Source organism: Stegostoma tigrinum, chromosome 14, assembly GCF_030684315.1.
Source record: "Stegostoma tigrinum isolate sSteTig4 chromosome 14, sSteTig4.hap1, whole genome shotgun sequence".
Classification (NCBI taxonomy): Eukaryota; Metazoa; Chordata; class Chondrichthyes; order Orectolobiformes; family Stegostomatidae; genus Stegostoma; species Stegostoma tigrinum.
The window spans coordinates 53,671,807-53,694,496 of record NC_081367.1 but is presented as its reverse complement, the minus strand read 5'-3'; the positions used below and the strand labels follow the sequence as shown (position 1 = coordinate 53,694,496).

General features: G+C 42.6%; 2 protein-coding genes across 5 annotated transcripts in view; both read left to right on the top strand.

The window, feature by feature from the left end:
• LOC125457950 (myoneurin) overlaps positions 1-16,620 on the top strand; it is a 40,675-nt gene extending 24,055 nt beyond the window's left edge. For both annotated transcript variants that reach the window (XM_048542771.2, XM_048542772.2), the window contains 4 exons: positions 4,478-4,656; positions 6,344-6,427; positions 9,441-9,527; positions 12,907-16,620. In XM_048542771.2, the coding sequence (XP_048398728.2) occupies positions 4,478-4,656; positions 6,344-6,427; positions 9,441-9,527; positions 12,907-13,148 (592 nt within the window). In that variant the 3' untranslated portion in view covers positions 13,149-16,620. The remainder of the gene's footprint in view (positions 1-4,477; positions 4,657-6,343; positions 6,428-9,440; positions 9,528-12,906) is intronic.
• A 1,637-nt stretch (positions 16,621-18,257) lies between these two features.
• LOC125457482 (leucine-rich repeat-containing protein 34) overlaps positions 18,258-22,690 on the top strand; it is a 39,075-nt gene continuing 34,642 nt past the window's right edge. For 2 of the 3 annotated variants that reach the window (XM_048541710.2, XM_059651170.1), the window contains exons 1-2: positions 18,258-18,294; positions 18,631-18,752. In XM_048541710.2, coding sequence (XP_048397667.1) covers positions 18,268-18,294; positions 18,631-18,752 — 149 coding nt within the window. In that variant the 5' untranslated portion in view covers positions 18,258-18,267. The remainder of the gene's footprint in view (positions 18,295-18,630; positions 18,753-22,690) is intronic. The other variant, XM_059651171.1, reaches the window with a different exon arrangement.

The following is a 22,690-nucleotide window of genomic DNA, read 5'->3' as shown; positions in this document are numbered from 1 at the left end:
ACAAACCAAGATCATTTCTTGCTACCATACTTAATCCCCTACTAACAATGCTACCACCACACTTCCTGTCTGTCCTTTCAAGCAGTCAAATATCTTAACGTTTAATTCCCAGCTTTGATGTCTTTGTGATTGTGTCTCTGTACTGACGAAGATCATATCCAATAATCAGTAATTAATTAATTTATTTTGTTCTGAATACTATGCATATCCAAGTAAAGAGCCATTAATTTTGCCTCTTCACCACTTTTTCCCTGTTTGACTCTATTTACTGCTGCTGTACCACACCTGTATTCTCTGTCCCTTCCTGTCATCATTTAAATGGCTGCCCTGAAAATGCTGCCCTATTCCCTTGCTTTGTAAGTCCACATTTCCTAAATCTTCCACTCCCAACTAGTTCAAAGCCCTCTCTACAGTCCTAGTTATTCGATTCATCGGGACACTGGTCCCAGCATTGTTCAAGTTAAGCCCATCCCACTAGAACAGTTCACATCATAGATTGAGCTCCAGCACAACCTGCAGCCTCATGCATTGGCATATCCCCCATTCAATTATTACCATCAAGCCAGGGGATCTACCCTGGTTCAATGGTGAGTATAGGAAGGCATGCCAGGAGCAGCATGAACATATCTAAAAGTGAGGTGTCAACCTGGTGAAGCTACCAAACAGAATAAGCAGCCTGTGGTAGACAAAGCAAAGTGATCCCACAACCAATGGATCGGACCTAAGCTCTGCAATCAGTTTGATTCATAGCTGGCATAATAGATGGTTGTCGTTGTTGGTGGCCAGTCATCTCAGCTTCAGGCTCTCTCTGCAGGAGTTCCTCACGGTCGTGTTCCAGGCCTGTCAATCTTCAGCTGCTTCATCAAAGGCCCTCCCTGCAACATAAGGTCAGAAATGAGCAAGTTCACCAATGATTGCACAATGTTCAGTACCATTTACAATTCCTCGGATACTGAAGCAGTCCATGGTGAACTGCAGCAGGTTCTGCACAATATCCCAGTTTTGCTAACAAGTGGCAAGTAACATTCATGACACACAAATGCCAGGTTATGATCGTCACCAAAAAGAGACAATCTGCCACTGTCCCCTAACATTCAATGGTGTTATCATCACTGAATCCCCCACTGTCAACATCCTGGGAGTTACCATTGATCAGAAATTCAACTGGACTTGCCACATAAACACAGTGACTTCAGGGGCATGTTAGAGGCTAGCAATATTACAGCAAGTGACTCACCTCCTGTCTCCCCAAAGCCTGTCTGCCATCCATAAGGCACAGGTCTTGTTGTACAGTCTTGGGCAGCAAGATCAACATCTTTCAAACCTGTGACCACTTCCATCTAGAAGTATAAGGTCCTGGGAATACCACGAACTGAAAATTCCCCTCCAAGCCACTCATCCTCCTGACTTGGAAATATATCACCACTCCTTCACTGTTGCTGGGTCAACTCCTAAAATTCCCTCCTTAATGGCATTGAGGGTCACCCCATAGCATGTGGACTGCAGTGGTTCAAGAAGGCAGCTGATCAGGACCTTCTCGAACAACTAGGAACAGGCAATTGGTGCTGGCCAGCCAGTGACACCCATGTCTCATGAATGGATAAAACCAAATTATAACAGATGGGCAGAACATGTGATAACAAGTAGAAAACCTGTTTAAGCAATTACAGTTTGCTGATTTAATAGTAAACTTAGCCAAAAGTGATTTTGTGAAAGAAAGAGCAATTTACCTTGAATGTATCAGAGAAGACCAAGTGTTGCCAAGGGCAGCAAATTCCCAGTTCCTAAAATGAAACAAGAAATCTTGATTTTTAGGAGCATGTAGGTGTTACTCGGATCTGTGCCTAATTTCAGCACATAGCTACCCAGATTTTTCCAGATTTGGGGTAGGTGCAGTTTTGTTACAGGATGATAAGCTGGGAGTTGAGAAGCCAGTTTGGTATTTCTCCTTATCAGTATCAGAAGAAGTACTCTTCTGTAGACCTCCACAATAACACTCAACACTGGAGACCCCCAGTGATGCATCCTCAGCCCCCTACTGTACTCCTTGTACACCCACAACTATGTTGCCAAATCCATCGACAAATTCATTGATCACACCGCTGCAGTCGGATGGATATTTAACAATGACAAGTCAAAGTACAGAATGCAGATAGAGGGCTTGGTGACATGGTGGAATGAGAATAACCTCTCTCTCAACGTCAGCAAAACTAAAGAACTGATCATTGACTTCAGAAACAAAGGAGGAGAACTTGCCCCCTTCTATATCAATGGAACTGAGGTTGAGAGGGTGAAAAGTGTCAAGTTCTTCGGAATTACGACGACTGACAACCTATCTTGGACTTCTCACTAGATGTGACGGTCAAGAAGGCACAACAACACCTCTTGTTTCTCAGCCAGCTCAGGAAATTTGGCCTGTTTGTAGGGACCCTCACCAATATCTACAGATGCACCATAGAAAACATACTGTGCAGCTGCCTAGCGACCTGGTATGGCTGTGCTCAGGACTGTAAGAAACTACAGAAGGTGGTGTGCATTGCCCAGACCATCGCGGAAGTCAACTTTCTGTCCATGCACTCCATTTACACAGCTCATTGCTGTGGAAAGGCTGCCAACATCAAAGACCCATCTCACCTGGTAATACTGTCCGACAACCTCTTCTGTGAGGCAGCAGATACAGAAGCTTTAACACATGCACCAGCACGTTCAGGAACAGCTTCTTCCTGGCCATTATTATGTTGATGACTGGACTTTCTAGACTCATAATGCTTGTCTTGCTAACATTGATCTCACCTGGCGCTCGCCCTGTGCAATGTAACCTGTATGCCTTTGTCTAAGTTTTTCACAACCTGTGATTTATGTGTCTTTGCTTACTATGACCTGCATGGACTGCTCGTAAACAAAAGTTTTATACTCCCAAGATAGCAAGAACTGCAGATGCTGGAGTCAGAGATAACCCATTGTGGCACTAGAAGATCACTGCAGGCCAGCTAGCATCAGAGGAGCAGGAAAGTTGACTTTACCGGGGTGGAACACTTCTTCAGAAAAGTCCATTTCTGAAGAAGGGTCTCAACCCGAAATATCAACTTTCCTGCTCCTCTGATGCTCCCTGGCTTGCGGTGTTCCTCCTGCTCCTCACTGTGTTATCTTTTACTGTACTCCAGTATACATGACAGTCAATCATTCATAAAGACACTTTGAGGTTGTTATCAGCTCTTCAATATTTTGAAGTCTGTGTCCAATGTGGTTTAAAAAAAATGTTAACATGCATTGATCATAGTCCACTGGCCTTGTTTGGAAATTTTCAACCTTGGAATGAGAGATTATTCAGATGCAATTCTGGTCACTCTACTATAGGAAGAAGTTATTCACTTAAACCATTTGGTATAAAGATTAATTACATTGCTGTACTGGAAAAGTTAATGTAATTGAAGTCACATTGTTCCAAGTGTAAGTAAAAGATTTAATAAATGTTAGAATTGTATAAGGGAACAGAAGGATGAAGCAATGTAGGTCTTGTATTTCATTGTTTGTGTGTCACATAACTCTAAAATGGTATGGCCATTCCTTAATCGTTAGGTCAGAATCTTAGAATTTCCTACAGCACATAGACTGCAGCAGTTCGCCACCATCTTCACATAGGAAATCCAACCAGTGACACTTGCAGTGCATTTGTGAATTGGTTAAAGAGTTGCTTTAAAAACCAAAAATTGTGGAAGGGATTGCTGCACGTTTTTTTTTAAAAAAGCAGGCTACCAATACTAATTGTAAGCACTGTTTACACTGCTATTTTTTCAAGTTAGGGTGGGGGTGTTTGTTAATGCAGATGAGCTGGAGCCAGGATTATATTAAGGGACATTCAGCTGGCAGCAAATAACTGATTGGTCTATAGTGCACTGCCCAGTTTCAATGGCAAAGGCCTTCTGCTTTACACCAACTATGTGATTGGCTTCCAGGGACAGAAGTAGTTTTTGCCTATTAATGATAGTGTCGGAAGCCTTTGGACTTCTAGAATGGAAGACGCTGTCTCTTGCTCTCGCTGTCTCTGTAGCCACTAATAGATCCAGTTGGGAATTCAGGAGAAACTTTTACCCAGAGAATAGTGAAAATGTGGAACTCATGCACATAAATGATTAAACCAACTGATGTTGCATTTGGAGGGGATATTTTGAAAGGGTGAAATAAAGAATATTGGGAAGAGGTCTGTGTGATCATGTGCACTGCAGTGGACCATTAGTTTCAAACAAACTTTTCCATGCTTGAAGTTGAATATCCCCCTCTTCTAAAAGTTATGATTAAATCTGCTTCCACCAATGCTTCAAGCAGCACCTTCTGGACCATTATCATTTCTTGCATTAAAAGAAAATTCTCCTCATTTCTTCATTGGCTGTATTTTTAATTATCTTCAGTCTACATCCTGTCATTACCAGATTCAGGTGTGCCATATTTCAGTCTTTCTCTGGCCTTGTTTCTACAGGAAGCACAGTGGGGAGAAACCATATGTGTGTGACCGGTGTGGCCAGCGATTTGCTCAGGCCAGCACCCTTACATACCATGTGCGTCGTCACACAGGAGAGAAACCTTACATCTGTGACACATGTGGGAAGGCATTTGCTGTCTCCAGCTCCCTCATCACACATGCACGGAAACATACTGGTATGGTCTGCACAACATAGGGCTCTATATTAATACCAAATAAAAAATAAAATTTTGCAACTTCGCGGAGTTTAGAAGAGGAAGAGATGACTTGATTGAAACATATAAAATCCTGAAAGTTTTGACTGAGTGGATTTAGACAGGATATACCCTTTTATGGGAAAATTAGGGGTCATTGATTAAAAATCAGGAGTTATCGATTTTAAAATAGGGATGAGGCAAAATCTTTCTTGAGATCCTTAATGATGTCAGACCTTTCGAAGGCAGCTCCAACAGCATTCAAGAAGCTTGACATCATTAAGCAGCAGCTCGACTGATTTGGTACTATATTCACCCCTTTAAATGACCTTTGATCTTGGAGGCCAAAACATTGTATGATTTCGACAAGCTGTTGAAGCTTCACTCATCCAGCCAAGTGCTATCACATTCATGGCTCGTAGCATAAAGATAGGGGATAAACATGGGGGAGCCAAGGAGTGGGTTACTTGTTGCAAGATTCCCAGTCTCACTTTTTTAGTCACAGTATTTTTATGACCTGATTACACCCAGAGTGAAGTGTGTTCAACTGCAGTATGTTCTGAGCCTCCTGGGTCCACCTTGTGTCTTGTCACCTGTTGAAGCCAAGCATGTTCTACTGTCTGTGTATTCAAACCATGATAAATATGAGATGCTGCATTTTGGAAAGGCCAATCAGGGCAGGACTTGTACACTTAATGATAAGGTCCTTGAGAGTGGTGTTGAGTGGAGATGTTGGAGTGCAGCTTCATAGTTCCTTGAAAGTGGAGTCACAGGTAGATAGGATAGTGAATAAGGCATTTGGTACACTTGCCTTTATTAGACAGTGCATTGAGAATAGGGCTTGGAAGGTCACGTTGTGGCTGTACAGGGCATTGGTTAGGCCACTTTTGGAATACTGCAATTCTGGTCACTCTACTATAGGAAGGATGTTATTAAATTTGAAAGGGTTCAGAAAAAAATTACAAGGTTGTTGCCAGGTTTGCAGGTTAAAGCTATAGGGAGAGGTTGAATAGGCTGGGGCAATTTTCTCTTGAGCATCAAAGGCTGAGGGGTGACCTTATAAAGGTTTATAGAGTCATGAGGGGCATAGATAGGGTAAGTAGTCAAGGTCTATTCCCTGGGGTAAGGCAGTCCAAAACTGGAGGGCATAGGTTTAAGGTGAGAGGAGATTGATTTGAAAGGAACCCAAGGGGCAACTATTTCATACAGAGGGTGGTACAAGTATGGAATGAGCTGCCAGAGGAAGTGGTGGAGACGGATAAAATTACAACATCTAAAAGGCATCTGGATGGGTCTTTGAATAGGAATGGTTTAGCGGGATATGGGCCAAATGCTGGCCAATGGGACTATATTTATCTAGGCTATCTGGCCGGTATGGTTGAGTTGGACTGAAGGGTCTGTTTCCATGCTGTACATCTCAATGACTGTGTGATCTGCTGACTTGGCATTAAGAGCATTGCCAACTGAACCATGCTGGCACAATGTAAATTGTTGTGTGATTGGTGCAGCCGGAGAGTATACGGTGATTTATTGTGAGGGACGACGAAAACCAAGCCCCCAAAAATCTCTCATAATTAGTCAGTCACTGACGATTATAATTTAAACTGTTTGAAGCTGTTAACATTTAGCAAGCATATTATGCAACTATGATTCACTCTGTCTTTTACAGGTGAGAAGCCATATAGCTGCCGGACATGTAGTAAAAGTTTCATCTCGTCAGGAGAGCTGAATAAACATAGCCGATCACACACGGGTAAATGGCGGCACTCCGAGGTGGTCCGGAATCTGTGCTGGTCCTCATTTGAGCAGAATTTTAAAACTCGAGTGTGGATTGTTAACTTGTAGCTTTCCTAGTGGTCCAGTTAACAAAGAGTACCAGCAACTGAACCCCTGTACCCTCAACTTAGTTTGATACAGAGTGTTGGTGGTATAGCAAGGGAGGGTAAAATAAGTGAGAAAGGTGATGGGCGAAAGTAATGGAGCAAGGGAATGACTCAGGAGGTAGGGAGATTATAGCTTTCCATGAGAAATCTGGGCAAATCAACTGCTTGAGGATGGATCAGGGAAAGTATGGTCACTTGCCGTACAAGCAGAATATGAGGAACTGCTTAATGAGTAACTGTGGCCATGCAAATACCATTGCTCACATGCTGAACTCCTTCCCTGAGAGAGTCTGTCCTGGTGATGTTATAACCATTCACATCATCCAAGAAGCCCTTGAATACAGTACTAGCCTTGACATTAAGGTACAAGTGCTTCCCCGATCATACAAATAAAAAATGGGCACTGTAAATAGACAATTTGGACTAACCAAATATTAACTAGAATGAAATCAGTGTAAAATAATAACAATTGTAGAATTCTTAAATAGCTTTTCCAAATGCATGTTAATTAGTATAGCAAGCCCAGCATGAGAGAGTTTTTAGTCCAAGTGGAGGAAGTTCAGGAGTGGAAATGATATCATGGGCAAGCTTTTTGATTGTGGTGATAGTAAGTCAGTTAAGGTTTAAATAGATGTGAAAAATGACAAACTAGACCAAAAGTTTTAAATTGGGGAAAGGCTAATTTTACTTAACTGGCAGGTGTTTCGTGAAAGTAGACTGAAAATGGCTACTAGAAGGTAAACCAACGTTTGTGCGGCGGAGGCATTCAAGAAGTTGATCAGGAGGCTTCCACTTAAGAAGATAGAGGAATCGCTGTTTTGTTACCTGAGCCACATGCAAATTGGCTTAAGGGAAATCTAATTACAGAGATGAATGCATGGCTGTAAGACAGGGCTGGTGCATATGTGGTAGTGGAGGAGGCTTGTGAAACATTACATAAGATAAGTGTATCTTTAGGAATTGTCAATGAGTTTAGCATCTTTGAAAGTAGGTAACCTGTCAGGCAGGTCCAAGTAAAACATATCCCAGGCTGCTTAAAGTAGAAAGGAAGAAATAGCAAAGACTCTGATCATCATTTTACAGTAGTCTGTGGATGCAGGCATGGCATCTAAGGATTGCTGTCACTACTATCATTATAAAGAGGGAGAAAGGCAGAATTGTCAGAATCATGGAAAGCCATTCAGCCGCCATGTCTGTGTCACCCCTCTACTACAGTACTTCACTTTGTTTCACTCCTCTGTCCATTGTCCTTTTATTTTCTTCCTTCAGACAAAGATGCAGTGTATTTGAAAGCTTTGAGTGACCCAACCTCCACCATGTACTCAGGCAGTTACATCAGTTAAACATGATTTGCCCTTAACAAGTCAAATTCTGGTTTTCCTTAATTAATCTACATTTGCCCAAGTGACATTACTTTGTCCAAAATTCTCAATGTCCCCACCATTGCCTGCATCAGCTTAGGTGCAGCTGAGACTTTTTTAGGCCCAACCTTTCTCAAAAACAGACCTAGTAATCCAGGAATTTAAAGCCCTTCTGTATCAGCCCTTAAGTGATACATTCATCTGTTCTATCTGCCTATTCCTATACTTCTTATCCCCTGTTGCCCTGATGATGGAGGGAAAGTCATTATGAAGTACTTGAAGATGTTTGGGCCGAGAACACAATCCTGAAGAACTCTTGCAGTGAAATGATGTTCTGGGACTGGGATGATTGACCTCCACCAACCACAATCTTCATTTTTGTGCTAGGTATGACTTCAGCCAGTAGAGAGTTTTCTCCCTGATTTCCATTGACACTTGTTTGTGGTCCTTGATGTAGAGGCAGTCACTCTCACCTCACCTCTGGAGTTCAGCTTTCTTTGTCCATGTTCGAACCAAGACTGTAATGAGATCAAAGTTTAGTCGTCTGGCGTAACTGGGACTGAGCATCATTGAGCATGTAATAACTTTGCTAGGGCTGCTTGATGATATTGTTGCCACCCCATTCCATTCACTTAGTTGATCAAGAGTAGACCGATTGAGTTATACTTGTCTGGTTTATTTGTCTTGTTGTTGTGACTGAAAATACTTAGGCTGTGTTCCTCAGTGATGGGTAGGTGCCAATGTTGTAATTGCACTGGAACAGCTTGACCAAGAGCTCAGCAAGTTCTCGAGTACAACTCATCAGTACTATCGCCAAAATGTTGTCAGGACCCATGGCCTTGACATTATCCACTGCCTTCAACCAATTCTTGATAGCATATTGAGTAAATGGAATTGGCAGAAGAATACATCTATAATGTTGTGCACACTGGAGGGTCTGAAACAGATCATTCACTTTCCACTTCTTGCTGAACATAGATGCTGATGTTTAGTCTTGTCTTTTGTACTGATGTACCGAGCTGAGGATGTTTGTGGCCCCACCTCAAATATTTGGAAATTGATGCAGGATTTTGGGGAGGAAGCAGGGCAGTGGGATTAGAAGTGGCGCAAGGCTGTAACGAGAGTGGAGGCTGTGGCTTTAACTGTAGCTTTAATAAGGGCCTAAAGTGAGTTTGTGGTGTGGTGGAATTAGTTTAGGAGTTGATACACGGCTATGGAAGAGAATGGGACATTGGGATTAGTACAGAATTATTGCAAGGCTTTGGAAAGAGAGTATGGCATTGGGATTAGTTTGGGTTTTATACAAGTCAGTGAGGAGACAACAGGTAGTGGGATCAGTTTGGGGATTGATACAGGGCTATGGAGAAGAGGAGAGCAGAGCAGCAGGATTGACTTTTGGAACTGTGGCCTAAAGCTGATCCAAACTAAAATTTAAATTAAAAAATGGAAGAATTTTCTATATGGGAAATCAGATAATTTGAACTATTTACATAAATATTTGACTTTAAAGTATTTCTTTCAGGTGAAAAACCTTTTGTCTGTGAATTATGTGGAAATTCATACTCCGATGTGAAGAATTTAAAGAAACATAACAGTAAAGCTCATGATGGTGAGTATTTTCCTCAAATTGTAGATATTGGCAGTGCTGAAACATATTATTCATTCCATCAAGTACCAAGGTTTTCCACATAGTGCATTGCGTTCTGGATGTTCCTATGAAATGTGATACCAACAACATTTCAGATAATAGGAAAGCTATAAGGGGGCATGAGAAAACCTTGGCAGATAGGATCAAGGAAAACTCCCAAGACTTTTGACACATCTGTAAGGAATAAGAGAATGACCAGAGAAAGGGCAGAGCTGATCAAGGATTGTTAAGGAAATTTGTGCACAGAGCCTAAAGAGATAGGAGACGTCCTTATTTAATAGTTTTCTTCGGTATTCAAACTGAGAAAGACCTAGTTATAGAGGATGACAGTGTGAAACAGCCTGGTAGGCTAGAGGAGGTCGATGTTAGTAAGGAAAATGTACTAGAAATTTTGCGGAACTTAAAGATAGATAAGTCGCCCAGGCTGGATGGGATTTATCCAAGGATTCCAGGGAAGTGAGGGACGAGATTGCAGGGCCTTTGGCAATGATGTTTTCATCCTCACTGTCCACGGGTATAGTGCTGGAAGATTGGAGAGAAGCAAATGTCATTCCTTTGTTCAAAAAGGGGAAGAGGGATAACCCAAAAATTACAGGCCAATTAGTCTTACATCAGTGGTGGGCAAAGTATTGAAACAGGCTCTGAGAGATAGGATTTATGATCATTTGGAAAGGCACAATTTGATTCGTGATAGTCGACATGGATTTGTGAGGGGTAGATCATGCCTTACAAACCTTATTGAATTCTTTGAAGAGGTGACCAAACACGTGGATGAAGGTAGAGCAGTGGATGTGGTATTTGTTGATTTAAGTAAGGCGAATGATAAGGTTCCCCATGGTATGTCATGCAGAAGATAAGGAGAAATGGGATGGGGGGAAATGTGGCAGATTGGATTCAGAATTGGCTGACCCTTAGAAGCTAAAGGGTGGTAGTGGACGGAAAATATTCAACATGGTGCTCAGTTACGACAAGAATCTGTTCTGGGTCCTCTTCTGTTTGTGATTTTTGTAAATTATTTGGATGAATGATTGGGAGGGTGGATTAGTAAGTTCACAGATGATACGAAAGTGGGTCGAGTTGTGGATAGTGCAGAGGGCTGTTCTATGTTACAAAGGGACATAAATAGGATGCAGAGCTGGGCTGAGAAGTGGCAAATGGAGTTTAACCCTGAAAAGTGTGAGGTGATTCATTTAGGTAGGACAAACTTGAAAGCAGAATACAGGGTTAATGGAAAGATTCTATGGCGGTGTGAAGGATTAGAAGGATCTTAGGGATCATGTCCACATTCCCTGAAAGTTGCCACCAGGATGTTACCTGGAATGGAGGGAAGGTCTTACGAGGAAAGGTTGAGAGAGCTAGGGCTTTTCTCTTTAGAATGATGAAGGATGAGAGGTGACTTCATGCAGGTGTACAGAATGATCAGAGGTATAGATAGAGTAGACAGCCAAAGACTTTTTCCTAGGGTGGAGGTAGCTATTATGAGGGAGCATGGATTTAAGGTGAATGGAGGTAGATACAGGGGAGACATCAGAAGTAGGTTCTTTACTCAGAGAGTGGTCGGGACGTGGGAGGGTAGTGGAATCGGCCTCATTAGGGGCATTTAAGCGGCTATTAAATGGGCATATGGATGATAGCGAAATGTGAGGCTGGATGAACACAGCAGGCCCAGCAGCATCTCAGGAGCACAAAAGCTGACGTTTCGGGCCTAGACCCTTCATCAGAGAGGGGGATGGGGTGAGGGTTCTGGAATAAATAGGGAGAGAGGGGGAGGCGGACCGAAGATGGAGAGAAAAGAAGATAGGTGGAGAGGAGAGTATAGGTGGGGAGGGGATAGGTCAGTCCAAGGAAGACGGACAGGTCAAGGAGGTGGGATGAGGTTGGTAGGAGGGAGATGGAGGCGCGGCTTGGGGTGAGAGGAAGAACAGGTTAGGGAGGCAGAGACAGGTTGGACTGGTTTTGGGATGCAGTGGGTGGAGGGGAAGAGCTCGGCTGGTTGTGTGGTGCAGTGGGGGAAGGGGACGAACTGGGCTGGTTTTGGGATGCAGTGGGGGAAGGGGAGATTTTAAAGCTGGTGAAGTCCACATTGATACCATTGGGCTGCAGGGTTCCCAAGCGGAATATGAGTCGCTGTTCCTGCAACCTTCGGGTGGCATCATTGTGGCACTGCAGGAGGCCTATGATGGACATGTCATCTAAAGAATGGGAGGGGGAGTGGTAATGGTTTGTGAGTGGGAGGTGCAGTTGTTTATTGCGAACCGAGCGGAGGTGTTCTGCAAAGCGGTCCCCAAGCCTCCGCTTGGTTTCCCCAATGTAGAGGAAGCCACACCGGGTACAGTGGATGCAGTATACCACATTGGCAGATGTGCAGGTGAACCTCCGCTTAATGTGGAAAATCATCTTGGGGCCTGGGACTGCTGCAACTGTACAAAATGCTAATGTGGCCTCACTTGGAATATTGCCTACAGTTCTGGTCGCCCCATTACAGGAAGGATGTGGAAGCATTGGAAAAAGTGCAGAGGAGATTTACCAGGATGTTGCCTGGTCTGGAGCGCAGGCCCTATGAAGAAAGTCTGAGGGACTTGGGTCTGTTCTCATTGGAGAGAGAAGGCTAAGAGGGGATTTAGTAGAGACATACAAGATGATCAGTGCATTAGATAGGGTGGACAGTGAGACTCTTTTTCCGAGGATGATGACGTCGGCTTGTATGAGGGGGCAGAGCTACAAATTGAGGGGTGATAGATTTAATCAGATGTCAGAGGCAGGTTCTTTACTCAGAGTGGTCAGGGCACGGAACGCCCTGCCTGCCAATGTAGTTAACTCAGCCACATTAGGGGCATTTAAGCAGTCCTTGGATAAGCATATGGATGATGATGGGATAGTATAGGGGGATGGGCTTAGATTAGTTCACAGGTGGCACAATATCAAGGGCCGAAGGGCCTGTTCTGCGCTGTAATGTTCTATGTTCTATCCAGATCTACACCTTGTTATCGCTACATCATGACTTGCCAACTTTTATACTCCCTCACCCCTATCCCAGGCTTTCCGGAGAGACCACTCTCTCCGTGACTCCCTTGTTCGCTCCACACTGCCCTCCAACCCCACCACACCCGGCACCTCCCCCTGCAACCGCAGGAAATGCTACACTTGCCCCCACACCTCCTCTGTAATGGTGTTAAAGGGGCTTTAGCCCTACATCTGCCTGTGTATTGCCATTATAGAGTGTCCGGTCTTTATTCAAGAACATAATCCTCGCATACTCTTGATATTTGGTGCTTAAATGAGAAGTTGAGGATATCCATATGCTTTATGAGCTTATTACATGAAATGATTTCCTTTCCAGCTGTAAAGAGGACCGATAGTAATGACCATGGGACAGACTTTGTTGACCGTGAATCACAGGACTCCATGGAGCTGAAACCCTCTGATCTACCCATCCCACTCTCTGTTGCCATGGGTGCAGATCAGCAACAAATGATGTTGCCCATGGGCGAGGGCTCATCTTTATCCGGTGAACAGTTGCTACGACCATCAGTATCCTCTTACCCTGAAACCCAACTCATCTTCCTGCAACAACTGTACTGAGAGGATCACAGCAGATTGACAGGCGGGGAGCTCAGCTCACTGAAGGTCAGAGGGGAGCTCAGCTCACATATGGTTAGAGGAAGAATCCAGCTCAGAGACTGTTAGAGGCAGAACTCAGCTCATAGAGGGTTAGAGGAGCAACTCAGCTCACGGAGGGTTGGGGGGCAACTCAGCTCACGGAGGGTTAGAGGGAAGCTCAGCTTCCCAAGGGTTAGAGGAGAGTTCAATCCTTTGAAGATTAGAGATGAGCTTGGCTCACTGTGTGTAGGAGGGGGAGGTCGGCTCACGGAAGGTTGGAGGGGAGCGAGGGATTCTCAGCTTGCCCAGATGTGTGAGAAGGATCTCATTGAATTAAAAGGGGATCAGAACTCATTGAGAGGTGGGAATCATATCTTCTGGGTGAGAAAGGGGCTCTCTGCTCAGTGATGGAGAGAGGAAGAGGATCCCACTAACAGAGAGAGGGGGGATCACAACTCACTGATGGAGAGAGGGAGGGGATCACAACTCACTGATGGATAGAGGAAAGGGAGCTGTGATGTGTTTGGGAACACAGTAGGTTGCCTGTGGACTGAGCTGTGAGCTGTAAAGCGTGAAATCTTTAAACTCCTCACTTTCCGGGGTTTGCTGCCGCATTACTGCTGCCCACAGAAACTGACAATGTAGATCCATGTATTTATTCCCATGTACTTGGGACATTAGTCATGGCAAAGCCTGTGCTGTTTACACGATGGAACCATTGTAACAAGTCATGTTATTTTGTTCCTGGGATGAATCTTTCTGTCTACTGACAGATCAGAATGTTTGTCTGATAACAATGATTTACCTGCCTCAGGTCTTGAACATTTTGTCTTTAATGAAGAGCTGTGTGACCATTTCTTCAGGTATCTGTTTACTGTGAGCTGTTATCTGGTGCAGTATTTATGGTCAATATTCTCCATCATAAATGTAGAACATCTCAGTTTTTTATATCCAACACTCACTAATATTAATTCATTAGCTCAGCTGTCCCACTGCACACTAACTATGGGTCTGTATTTTCTCCTTGTTAACTTCTCTGTATCAGAGATTTACTTATTTGAATCAGTCTTCCAACAGTCTCAACCTCTACCCTTTTGTGGATTAGAAGGAGCTTAACCCAACCTGTATTCTGTCCTGATGATTTGATGGGGGCAGTGTACAAAGGACTTTACTCTTTAAGTAACCCTTTGCTGGAAATGTTTGGGGACAGTGTAGAGGTATCTTTACTTTGTTTAAAAGTGTAGAGAAAGGTTTACTTTGTTTAAAAGAGTTGGGGGAGGTTTACTTTATATGTAACCCTTGTTCTATACCTGCCCTGAGAGTGTTCGATGGGGACAGTGTACAGGAAGCTTTAGATGTTTACTAATTCAGAGATGTAATTACACACATCTGGAGCAGAAGAGACTTGAATTTGAGCCTCCTGGCTCAGTGGTACGGACAATACTGTGAGCTTTACTCTGAATTTAACCCTATGCTATATCTGCCCTGGGAATGTTTGATGGGGACAGCGTAGAGTGAATTTTGTTCCAAATCTAACCCCAACTTTAGTTGTCCTGGGAGTGTATTATGAAGACAGTGTAGAAGAAGTTTTACCCTGTATCTTATTGGGAGTGTAAAAGATTTTAGCAGGCTTAAAATTTGATATCCTAGGCCCAGAAGAAATTAGTCCCAGGCTGTTGTGGGAGGCAAGGGAGGAAATTTCTTAGAACCTGATATTAATTTTCAAATCCACTCTGGCTGTAGGAGAAGTGCAGAGGACTGGAATGTGATATCATTATTCAAGAAGAATTTACATTTTAACCAAGGAACTAAAGGCCAGTGAGACTAACATCAGTGGTTGGGAAAGGTTAAGAAATCATTGAGGGACAGAATTAATCTCTGCTTGAAAAGGCGAGGATTGATCAATGATATTCAGCATAGCTTTGTCAAGGGGAGATCATGCCCGACAGGTTTGATTTAATTTTTCAAGGAGATAACTAGATGTGCAGATGAGAATTGTGCAGTTGTTGTAGTCTATGTAGACTTCAGGAATGCACCCGTCAAGATGTTGCATGGAACACTTGTCAAGAAGGTAAGAACCCATAGGATCCAGGACAGTTTGTCAATTGGATCCTTTTTTTTATCCATTAATGGACTAAGTGCATTGTTGGCTAGGCCAGCATTAATTGCCCATCCCTAATCGCACAGAGGGAAATATCAGAGCCAACCAACCACATTCTTGTGGGTGTGGAGTCATATGTGGGCCCAACCAGCTAAAAATGGCAGTTGCCTTCCCTAAAGGATACTGGTGAACCAGATGGGTTTTTACAGTAAATATACAATGGATTCGTAGTTATCATTAAACTGTTAGTTCCAGATTTTTATTTTTAATTTGAGTTCAGTTTCTGCCGTGGTGGAATTCAGACTCTGGTCCCCAGCAAATTACCTAGGTCTTTGAATTCATAGACAAATGATAATACCAGTGGGCTGCCCTCACCATCACTAAATGAGTTAGTGGCAGGAAGCAGTGGACCAGTGGCAAATGGGATTCTGTCCGGATAAGTGTAAGACGATGCATTTTGGGAATACAAGATGAATGGCAGGACCCTAGGAGAATTCTTGAACGTAACAGAGCTGGTAGAAAAGGTGATCAAAAAAAATGAAATACTTGCCTTTATTAGGTGAGGCATTGAATGTAAAAGCAGAGAGGTTACAAGGGAGGGTTCAGACCCAAAACATCAGCTTTCCTGCTCCTCTGAAGCTGCCTGGCCTGTTGTGATCGCTGTGCTATGGAAACAATGTGACTGACCTCGAGAGGGTGCAGAGGAGATTCACGAAGATGTTGTTGGCCAGATCAATTCAACTTTGAAAAGAGACTACATAGACTGGGGTTATTTTCTTTAGAGCAGAGAAAGCTGAGGAAAGATCTGATTGAGTTGTACAAAATTGAGTGGTGTGGAGAGGTTAGATGGCAAGAAACATTTTCATGAACGAGAGGAGTCAATAAAAGGGGGCATGGATTTTAAATTGGGACAGCATGTTTAGGAGAAATTTAAAGAAGACATTTATCACCCAGAGGGTGGTGGATATCTGGAACTCACTGCCTGAAAAGGTGTTAGAAGTGGAAACCGTCACAACGTAGATCTAGAGTAGATGGGTGCTTGATGATTGGCACGGACGCAATGCGTCAAACCTATTTCCATGCTGTACAACTCTGACTCCAATCCCTTGCTGTAGCTGTCCTTCATAGGGACAGTATAAGGGGGGATAATGTGTTTACTTTGTTTAGAAAAAGAGGGATCCAAACTGGTGTGCCATATTTCCCTTGTCTCATGGTTCTCAGGAGCACTGACCTTATTGGTCTTTATCCTGTCTTCAGCAGTTCTCATGTTATTTTGCCAAATTGCGATTAATCTGCAGCTTTGGATGCGTGGGATTTGCTTTTGTCACTTCATATGTGAGTCTTTTGAAATCTGAGCTGCACAATAAACTGTTTTGCTCCTTTGGTGTTGTGTTTTTTTTAAATCAACCCTACCATCTTCTGTTGATGAACCAAGCTGCTTCATTAACAACATTCCCTCCACCTAAGGTCAAAATTGGGAATGTTTGACAATCGTTACCAAATGTTCAGCGCCATTCACGACTGAAGCAGTGTGTATCGAAATGAAACAAGATCTGAATAATATCCAGGCTTGGGCTGACAAGTGGCGAGTAACAGCTGTGCCACACAAATGCCAGACCGTGACCATTACCAATAAGCGATTACTGCCTGTTTCCCTTCACTGAATTCCCCCACTGTCAACATCCTGGGATTTACCATTGACCAGAAACTCAACTGCATTTGCCACGTAAATACGTTGGCTATGAGAACAGGTCAGACACGGGGAATTATTTATGTGGCAAATGCTCCGAGCTACTCACCATCCTGACATGGAACTATATTGCTGCTTTTTCACAGTTGCTGGGTCAAGATCTTGGACTTCTGTCTCCAATGGCATTGTGGGTCAACCTCCAATAGATGGACTGCGGTGGTTCATCAAGGCAGCTCACCACCATCCTCTCAAGGGTAATTAAGGACAGGCAAAAAATGCTGGCCAGCCTGCAATGCCCGCCTCTGACAAATCAGTTTTAAAAATCAGCAATTTACAGGCAACAGCTTGGGACTCGTGCCAGTCCCTGTGCCACACAGACTAAAAATAATTTCTAGAAATTGATCCTATTGTCACTTATTCCATTTGGCACTAGGACTTGCTGCCTTGTTTTCCGATTAGTTTCGGACAATCTGATCTTTTTCTAAGCTTAGTGGTTAGTGCTGCTGTCTCACAGTGCCAGGGACCCGGATTCAGTTCTATTGTTGGGTGATTGGCTTTATGAAGTTTGCATGTTCTTCCCTTGTCTGTGTGGGTTTCTTCCCACAGTCCAAAGATGTGCAGGATGGGTGAACTGGCCATGCTCTTTTGCCCATAGTGTCCAGGGATATGTGGGATGGTGAATTAGCCTTGGGAAATGCAGCGTTAAATGTAGGGTGGTAGGATGCTCCTCGGCGGTCAGTGTGGGGATTTTGTGTTTTTCTCTTTGTATCTCATCGACTCTACCCTTCTCTCGCCCAGTTTCCCATAATCGTCCCTGTTGTCCCTTCCGAGCCCTTTCTGCCTTTATCTTTCTTTTTGCTTGTTTCTGCCTATTTTTATGTTTCCTTTTATCTCTGACTGTCTTTGTCTCCACGAGTCTTTGAATTGTTCTGCTTTACGTTTCTGCCCCAGTTTCCCTCTCTCCTGCCACTCTGACTTTGTCTCTAGCTTCAACATTTTTTGTCCTCTCTCCGTATCTTTCTTTATCTTCCTCTATGTGCCTCCAATCTCCATTACTCCTTTCTCCACATCATTCTCTCTCTTTCCCGCTCTTTATCTTTCTCCTATCCTCCGAGTCTCGACGTCCCTACGTTTCTCCATTTTTCTGTTTGTCTCTTTCCCGGTGTGTGCCTCCTGTTCCCATCTCTTCAGCTACATTCCTCTCTATCTCCCCCTAGCAGCAGATGCTGCTTTCGGTTGTGTTGGTATTATGAGGCGCTTGTTGCTGTTTGTCGGTCACTATAGAAACAGAACACGCAGTTGTACGCAAGATGGATTTCACATTGTATCACGGAGAGGTACCAGGAGAGAGGGAGTTGAGATGTAGATGGGTGTGGGGGTATCCAGACAAAGGGAGGAGAGCGACAGGGAAAGGGAGGTGTGGGGTGGGAGCAGGGGCGAGATTGGAGAACGGGTGAAGTGAAAAGGGAGAGAAAGAAAACAAACAGAGATGGGGATTGGTGAGACAGAATTGAGAGCTAGAAATTAGGAAGAGGCTGACTTAGGAAGGCAGAGGCATTAGGCAGAAGCGGGGAGGAGGGAGGAGAACCTTATGGGGAGACAGTAATGATATAAAGTGGTATCAATTGTTGGTTTATGACAGACCGGCTGATTTACTTTTGCGATGTTTTTAGAGCAGAGTGACTAGTCCAGGAAGATTGACGGAGTTTTACTTGCAAACTTGCGCAGAACTCGAAAAAAAACCCAACCCATACATTCAGGAAGTGATTGGCCATGCTGACGGCCTCCCACCAGGGTCAGTCTGCACAATACTTAATCACTTGTATTAATTTGCAAATAATATTACGGCTAGTAGTAAACGCCTTTATATGAGTGACAGAACGATCAAGGGAGATGGGGTTCATTAAAGTGCAGACGTTGTAACTGAAAACAAATGAGCTGGGGAGGGGGCTGGATGTCTGTAAAACACGTTTTTTACATCTGATCGTAAAAGAGGGCGCGGATGAAATATGTATGAACAAGTGTACGAGCGGGTGCAGAAGGAGGCCATTCATCCCATCATACCTGTAGTGAGCGATATAACTGACCTGCTTCGACCCATGGCCCAGATTTTTTTTTTGTTGCTTGCCTGTGGCCCTGTGAGCTGGTTTTCTTTAATTCTCAAGTCCCTGTCCAACTCATGTTTAAGATCATTATGGAATCATCAGCTCTGACCATCTTTTTCAAATTGTGTGTTCTATCATACATCACAGGAATATCTAAAATGAAGGGATTATAGTCTATCTTCAAGTTGTATCCAATGATTGATCTGTGTCTTCATTTTATCCATACATCTGAACTCCATATCCCCAAGATAATTATTACTAGCAATTTCAAGTTACTAAGTTATTAACTATTAGCTTTCATGGGAATTCCATGGGAGGTGTTTCTGACTTTTTCATGAAGAGCTTGGTTCTAAAGTTTGTTTCCTGGACCTATCAATTAATTTAAAAGTCTTAACAATGTCAATCAAATCATCCCTTATCCCTCTCTATTGCAGAGAATACAAATTTCTTCAATATCTAATCCTTGGAGTTCACACCAAGGCCAAAATATCTTATCTAAAACATGTTGCCTAAGAGGGAACATGGTACTCCAGACGTGTTCCAATCAGAGTTTTGCAAAGTTGTAACAAAACTTTCTTCCTATTATATCAGTGTGGTTGATATGTAACTACAGTGACAGGATGGTAGATTTACTCTACAGTGAATCTAGAGATTTAAACCAATGATTGACAGACATGAGTTCAAGTCTCACAATGGCAGATGATAAACTTACTTAACTTGATAAAGTTCAATCAATTAAATCAGGCTAGAATAAATATTTCATCGAGGTTATCTCATTTACTAATGTTTGTAATGGAAAGAAATCTGCAGTCATCACCTGATCTGGCGTACATGAGATTCCACGCCAAGGGCAACATGATTGAATCAGACCTGCACTAGGAAATGACTGAGAAAGACATACAAATTGATAGCTTAATCCCTTGCATTGTGGAACATTCCCAAGTGCATTACCTCATACTCTCCTGAGTTGAATTCCATTGGCCAGGTGCAGTTTAAGTTTATCCTCCTCACTATTTATCACCCTACCAATTTTCATGTCATTCATAAATCTCTCAATTATATCCTCTACATTTCAGTACAAATCATTACTATAAACCACAAACAACAAGGGTCTGAGCACTTGGATAAATTGTAAAAAGCTCAGTCTATCACTGATCTCTTTGACACACCACTCATTGCATTGTTGTCAACTAGAAAATGACCCATTTGTGCCTACTTTCTGTTTTTTTGCAAACTAGCCAAAGTTTACTTTTTAGAAGTAACATTTGTGTCACAATTGCCAGGCAATGACCAATGACCACTCTTTGATGTTTCATGACATTACCATCACTGAATCCTTATAAACAATATCCCATGGCATTACCATTGATCAGAAATTGGACTTGACTAGCCATAAAAATATTGTGGTTACAAGTTTCAGTCAGAGGGTAGGAATTTTGTAACAAATAACTCACCTGTCTTCTGAATGCCTGTTCACCATCCACACAGCACAAGATGGGAGCACACTGCAATACTCAACAAGTTTGATACTATCCAAGCGATTTGCTTAATAAGTACTCCAACCAAAAGTTTAAATATTCAGTCACTTTTCCACTGACACAGTGACAGCATGATGCACAATATTCACAAAAGGTCCTTCAACAGTACCTTCCAAACCTGCAACCTCCACCTTCTAGAAATGACAAGGCCAACAGAAACATGGGAACCCCTCCATCTTCAAGTTTCCCTCCAAGTCACATCCCATCTTGACTTGCAACTGTGTTGCTTTTCCTTCACAGTTTTTATGTCAACATCTTGGAACTCTCTCCCCATCTACACTGTGGGTGTCCCTAGACTCCAAGGGCTGTCGTGATTCAAGAAGGCGACTTATCACCTCTTTCTCAAAGATAGTTAGTGTTGGGGAAGAACAATGTCCACATCCCATGAAGAAATAAGTAGTAAACTTGCATGGTAAATAAAAGCCGATGATAAAAGCTTCAACAACTATGTCGGAGAAAAGGGTAAAATTATTGAAGACATAAATAGAAGGTCCCCTACAGCTTATGAAATGCAAGGAACTAGCAGATCAATTAAAAAATTACTTTAGTTCTACCCTCATAGACGAAATCACAACTTCCCAGGAATTCAGGGAATGAAGAGTCTGGTCAGAAGGAGAAACTGAGAAATTGATGTTTAGTAAATCAAGCCCTGCAGAATTCTACCTTGTCCCAGATGTCCCATTGAAACAATCAACCTAGATTAGATCACAGCTCAGCTTTTTAGGTTTTACAAAGTAGTTGTTAGATATCATCTGACACTTTTAATCACCTTCAGAGACTTATTATCCAGCATGTGGACACTCCGCTCACACCATTTGCATGATCTTTTGATCCCTCTGCCTATAAACTCTGTGCTTCACTTCACCCGGTGAAGGAACAGTGCTCCAAAAGCTTGTGATTTCAAATAAACCTGTTGGACTATAACCTGATGCCATGTGACTTCTGACTTTGTTCACGCCAAGTCCAACACCTACACCTCCACATTAAGGTAATTAGAAACACCGGTTTTTGGAAACTGTGCCAGATTCCTAAGAACTTCTATTGATAAAAAGATCTTAGCGGAGAGACTTGCAATTGCACTCAGAATAGTATTTAGCACACAACATGCTGTTGATTTTATTCCTTGGTAAAACCTTTACATCCAGAAAATGTCCAGAATGTTCCATAACTTCTAATTTTTCAATATAATCCTGAAATATAAGTATGTTATCCCCAAAACTAATGTTAGATATTGGATTGTCATTCCCTCTTATCTCTTTCCTTCCTGTCTTATATAGTGGAAGTACACTTGCTACTGTTCCATCTGCAGGAACTATTTCTGAGACTGTAGAATTTTGAAATATGACCTCTAGGGTTATAAGAATAGGAAATTTGAAGATTTGGGCAATTTTTTGCTTGCAAATGGTTTGTCTTTTGACTTTTTCAAATGCAGAATCAAATGGTAAAGAGAACTGGGGATTGTTTGCTGATCACAAAAAGTCAAGTGACTTTCCAAGAAAAGCTCTTAAAAGAGAGATAAGAGAATGCCTAATGGTCAATGATTGCTAGACAAACAACCTGAGCTTTGGAAGGGACAAGGTGCTATGTATTATACCATAGACATGAGAATTGCTGTCTCACTCTTTGTCACTTCTCTCTCCTTCTCTCCCATTCTTTCTCTCTTCCAGTGAGAAAGCCTTGAAGAAACCCAGCTGAAAAGCTGCCACAGTATTTTCTGGGTACTTTAGAAAGTTTCAGAAATCAGTATCTCCAACCTTTCCTAACAGACTCTGGATAATGATCTCAGCTCAACTGACCTTTCACATTACTGAAAGTCTTTCATCGCTTTGTGGCCAACAGCAATTGAAGGTTTTCAGTTTCTTGCTCTATGAAGACAGGCAGAAATATCCTCTTAATGTCTGCATTTCCTTATTGTTGATTATAAATTTTATTAACGCTGCTTGTCAAATAAGTTTCTGCTAACCTTTTCCTTTTACATATACATATAAGCTTTTTCAGTTTTTTTTTGCAAATTTACTTTTACATTCTCATTTCCCTTTATTATTTATTTAATACTCTACTGATTTTAAAATGTTCCTGCTGTAAGAATA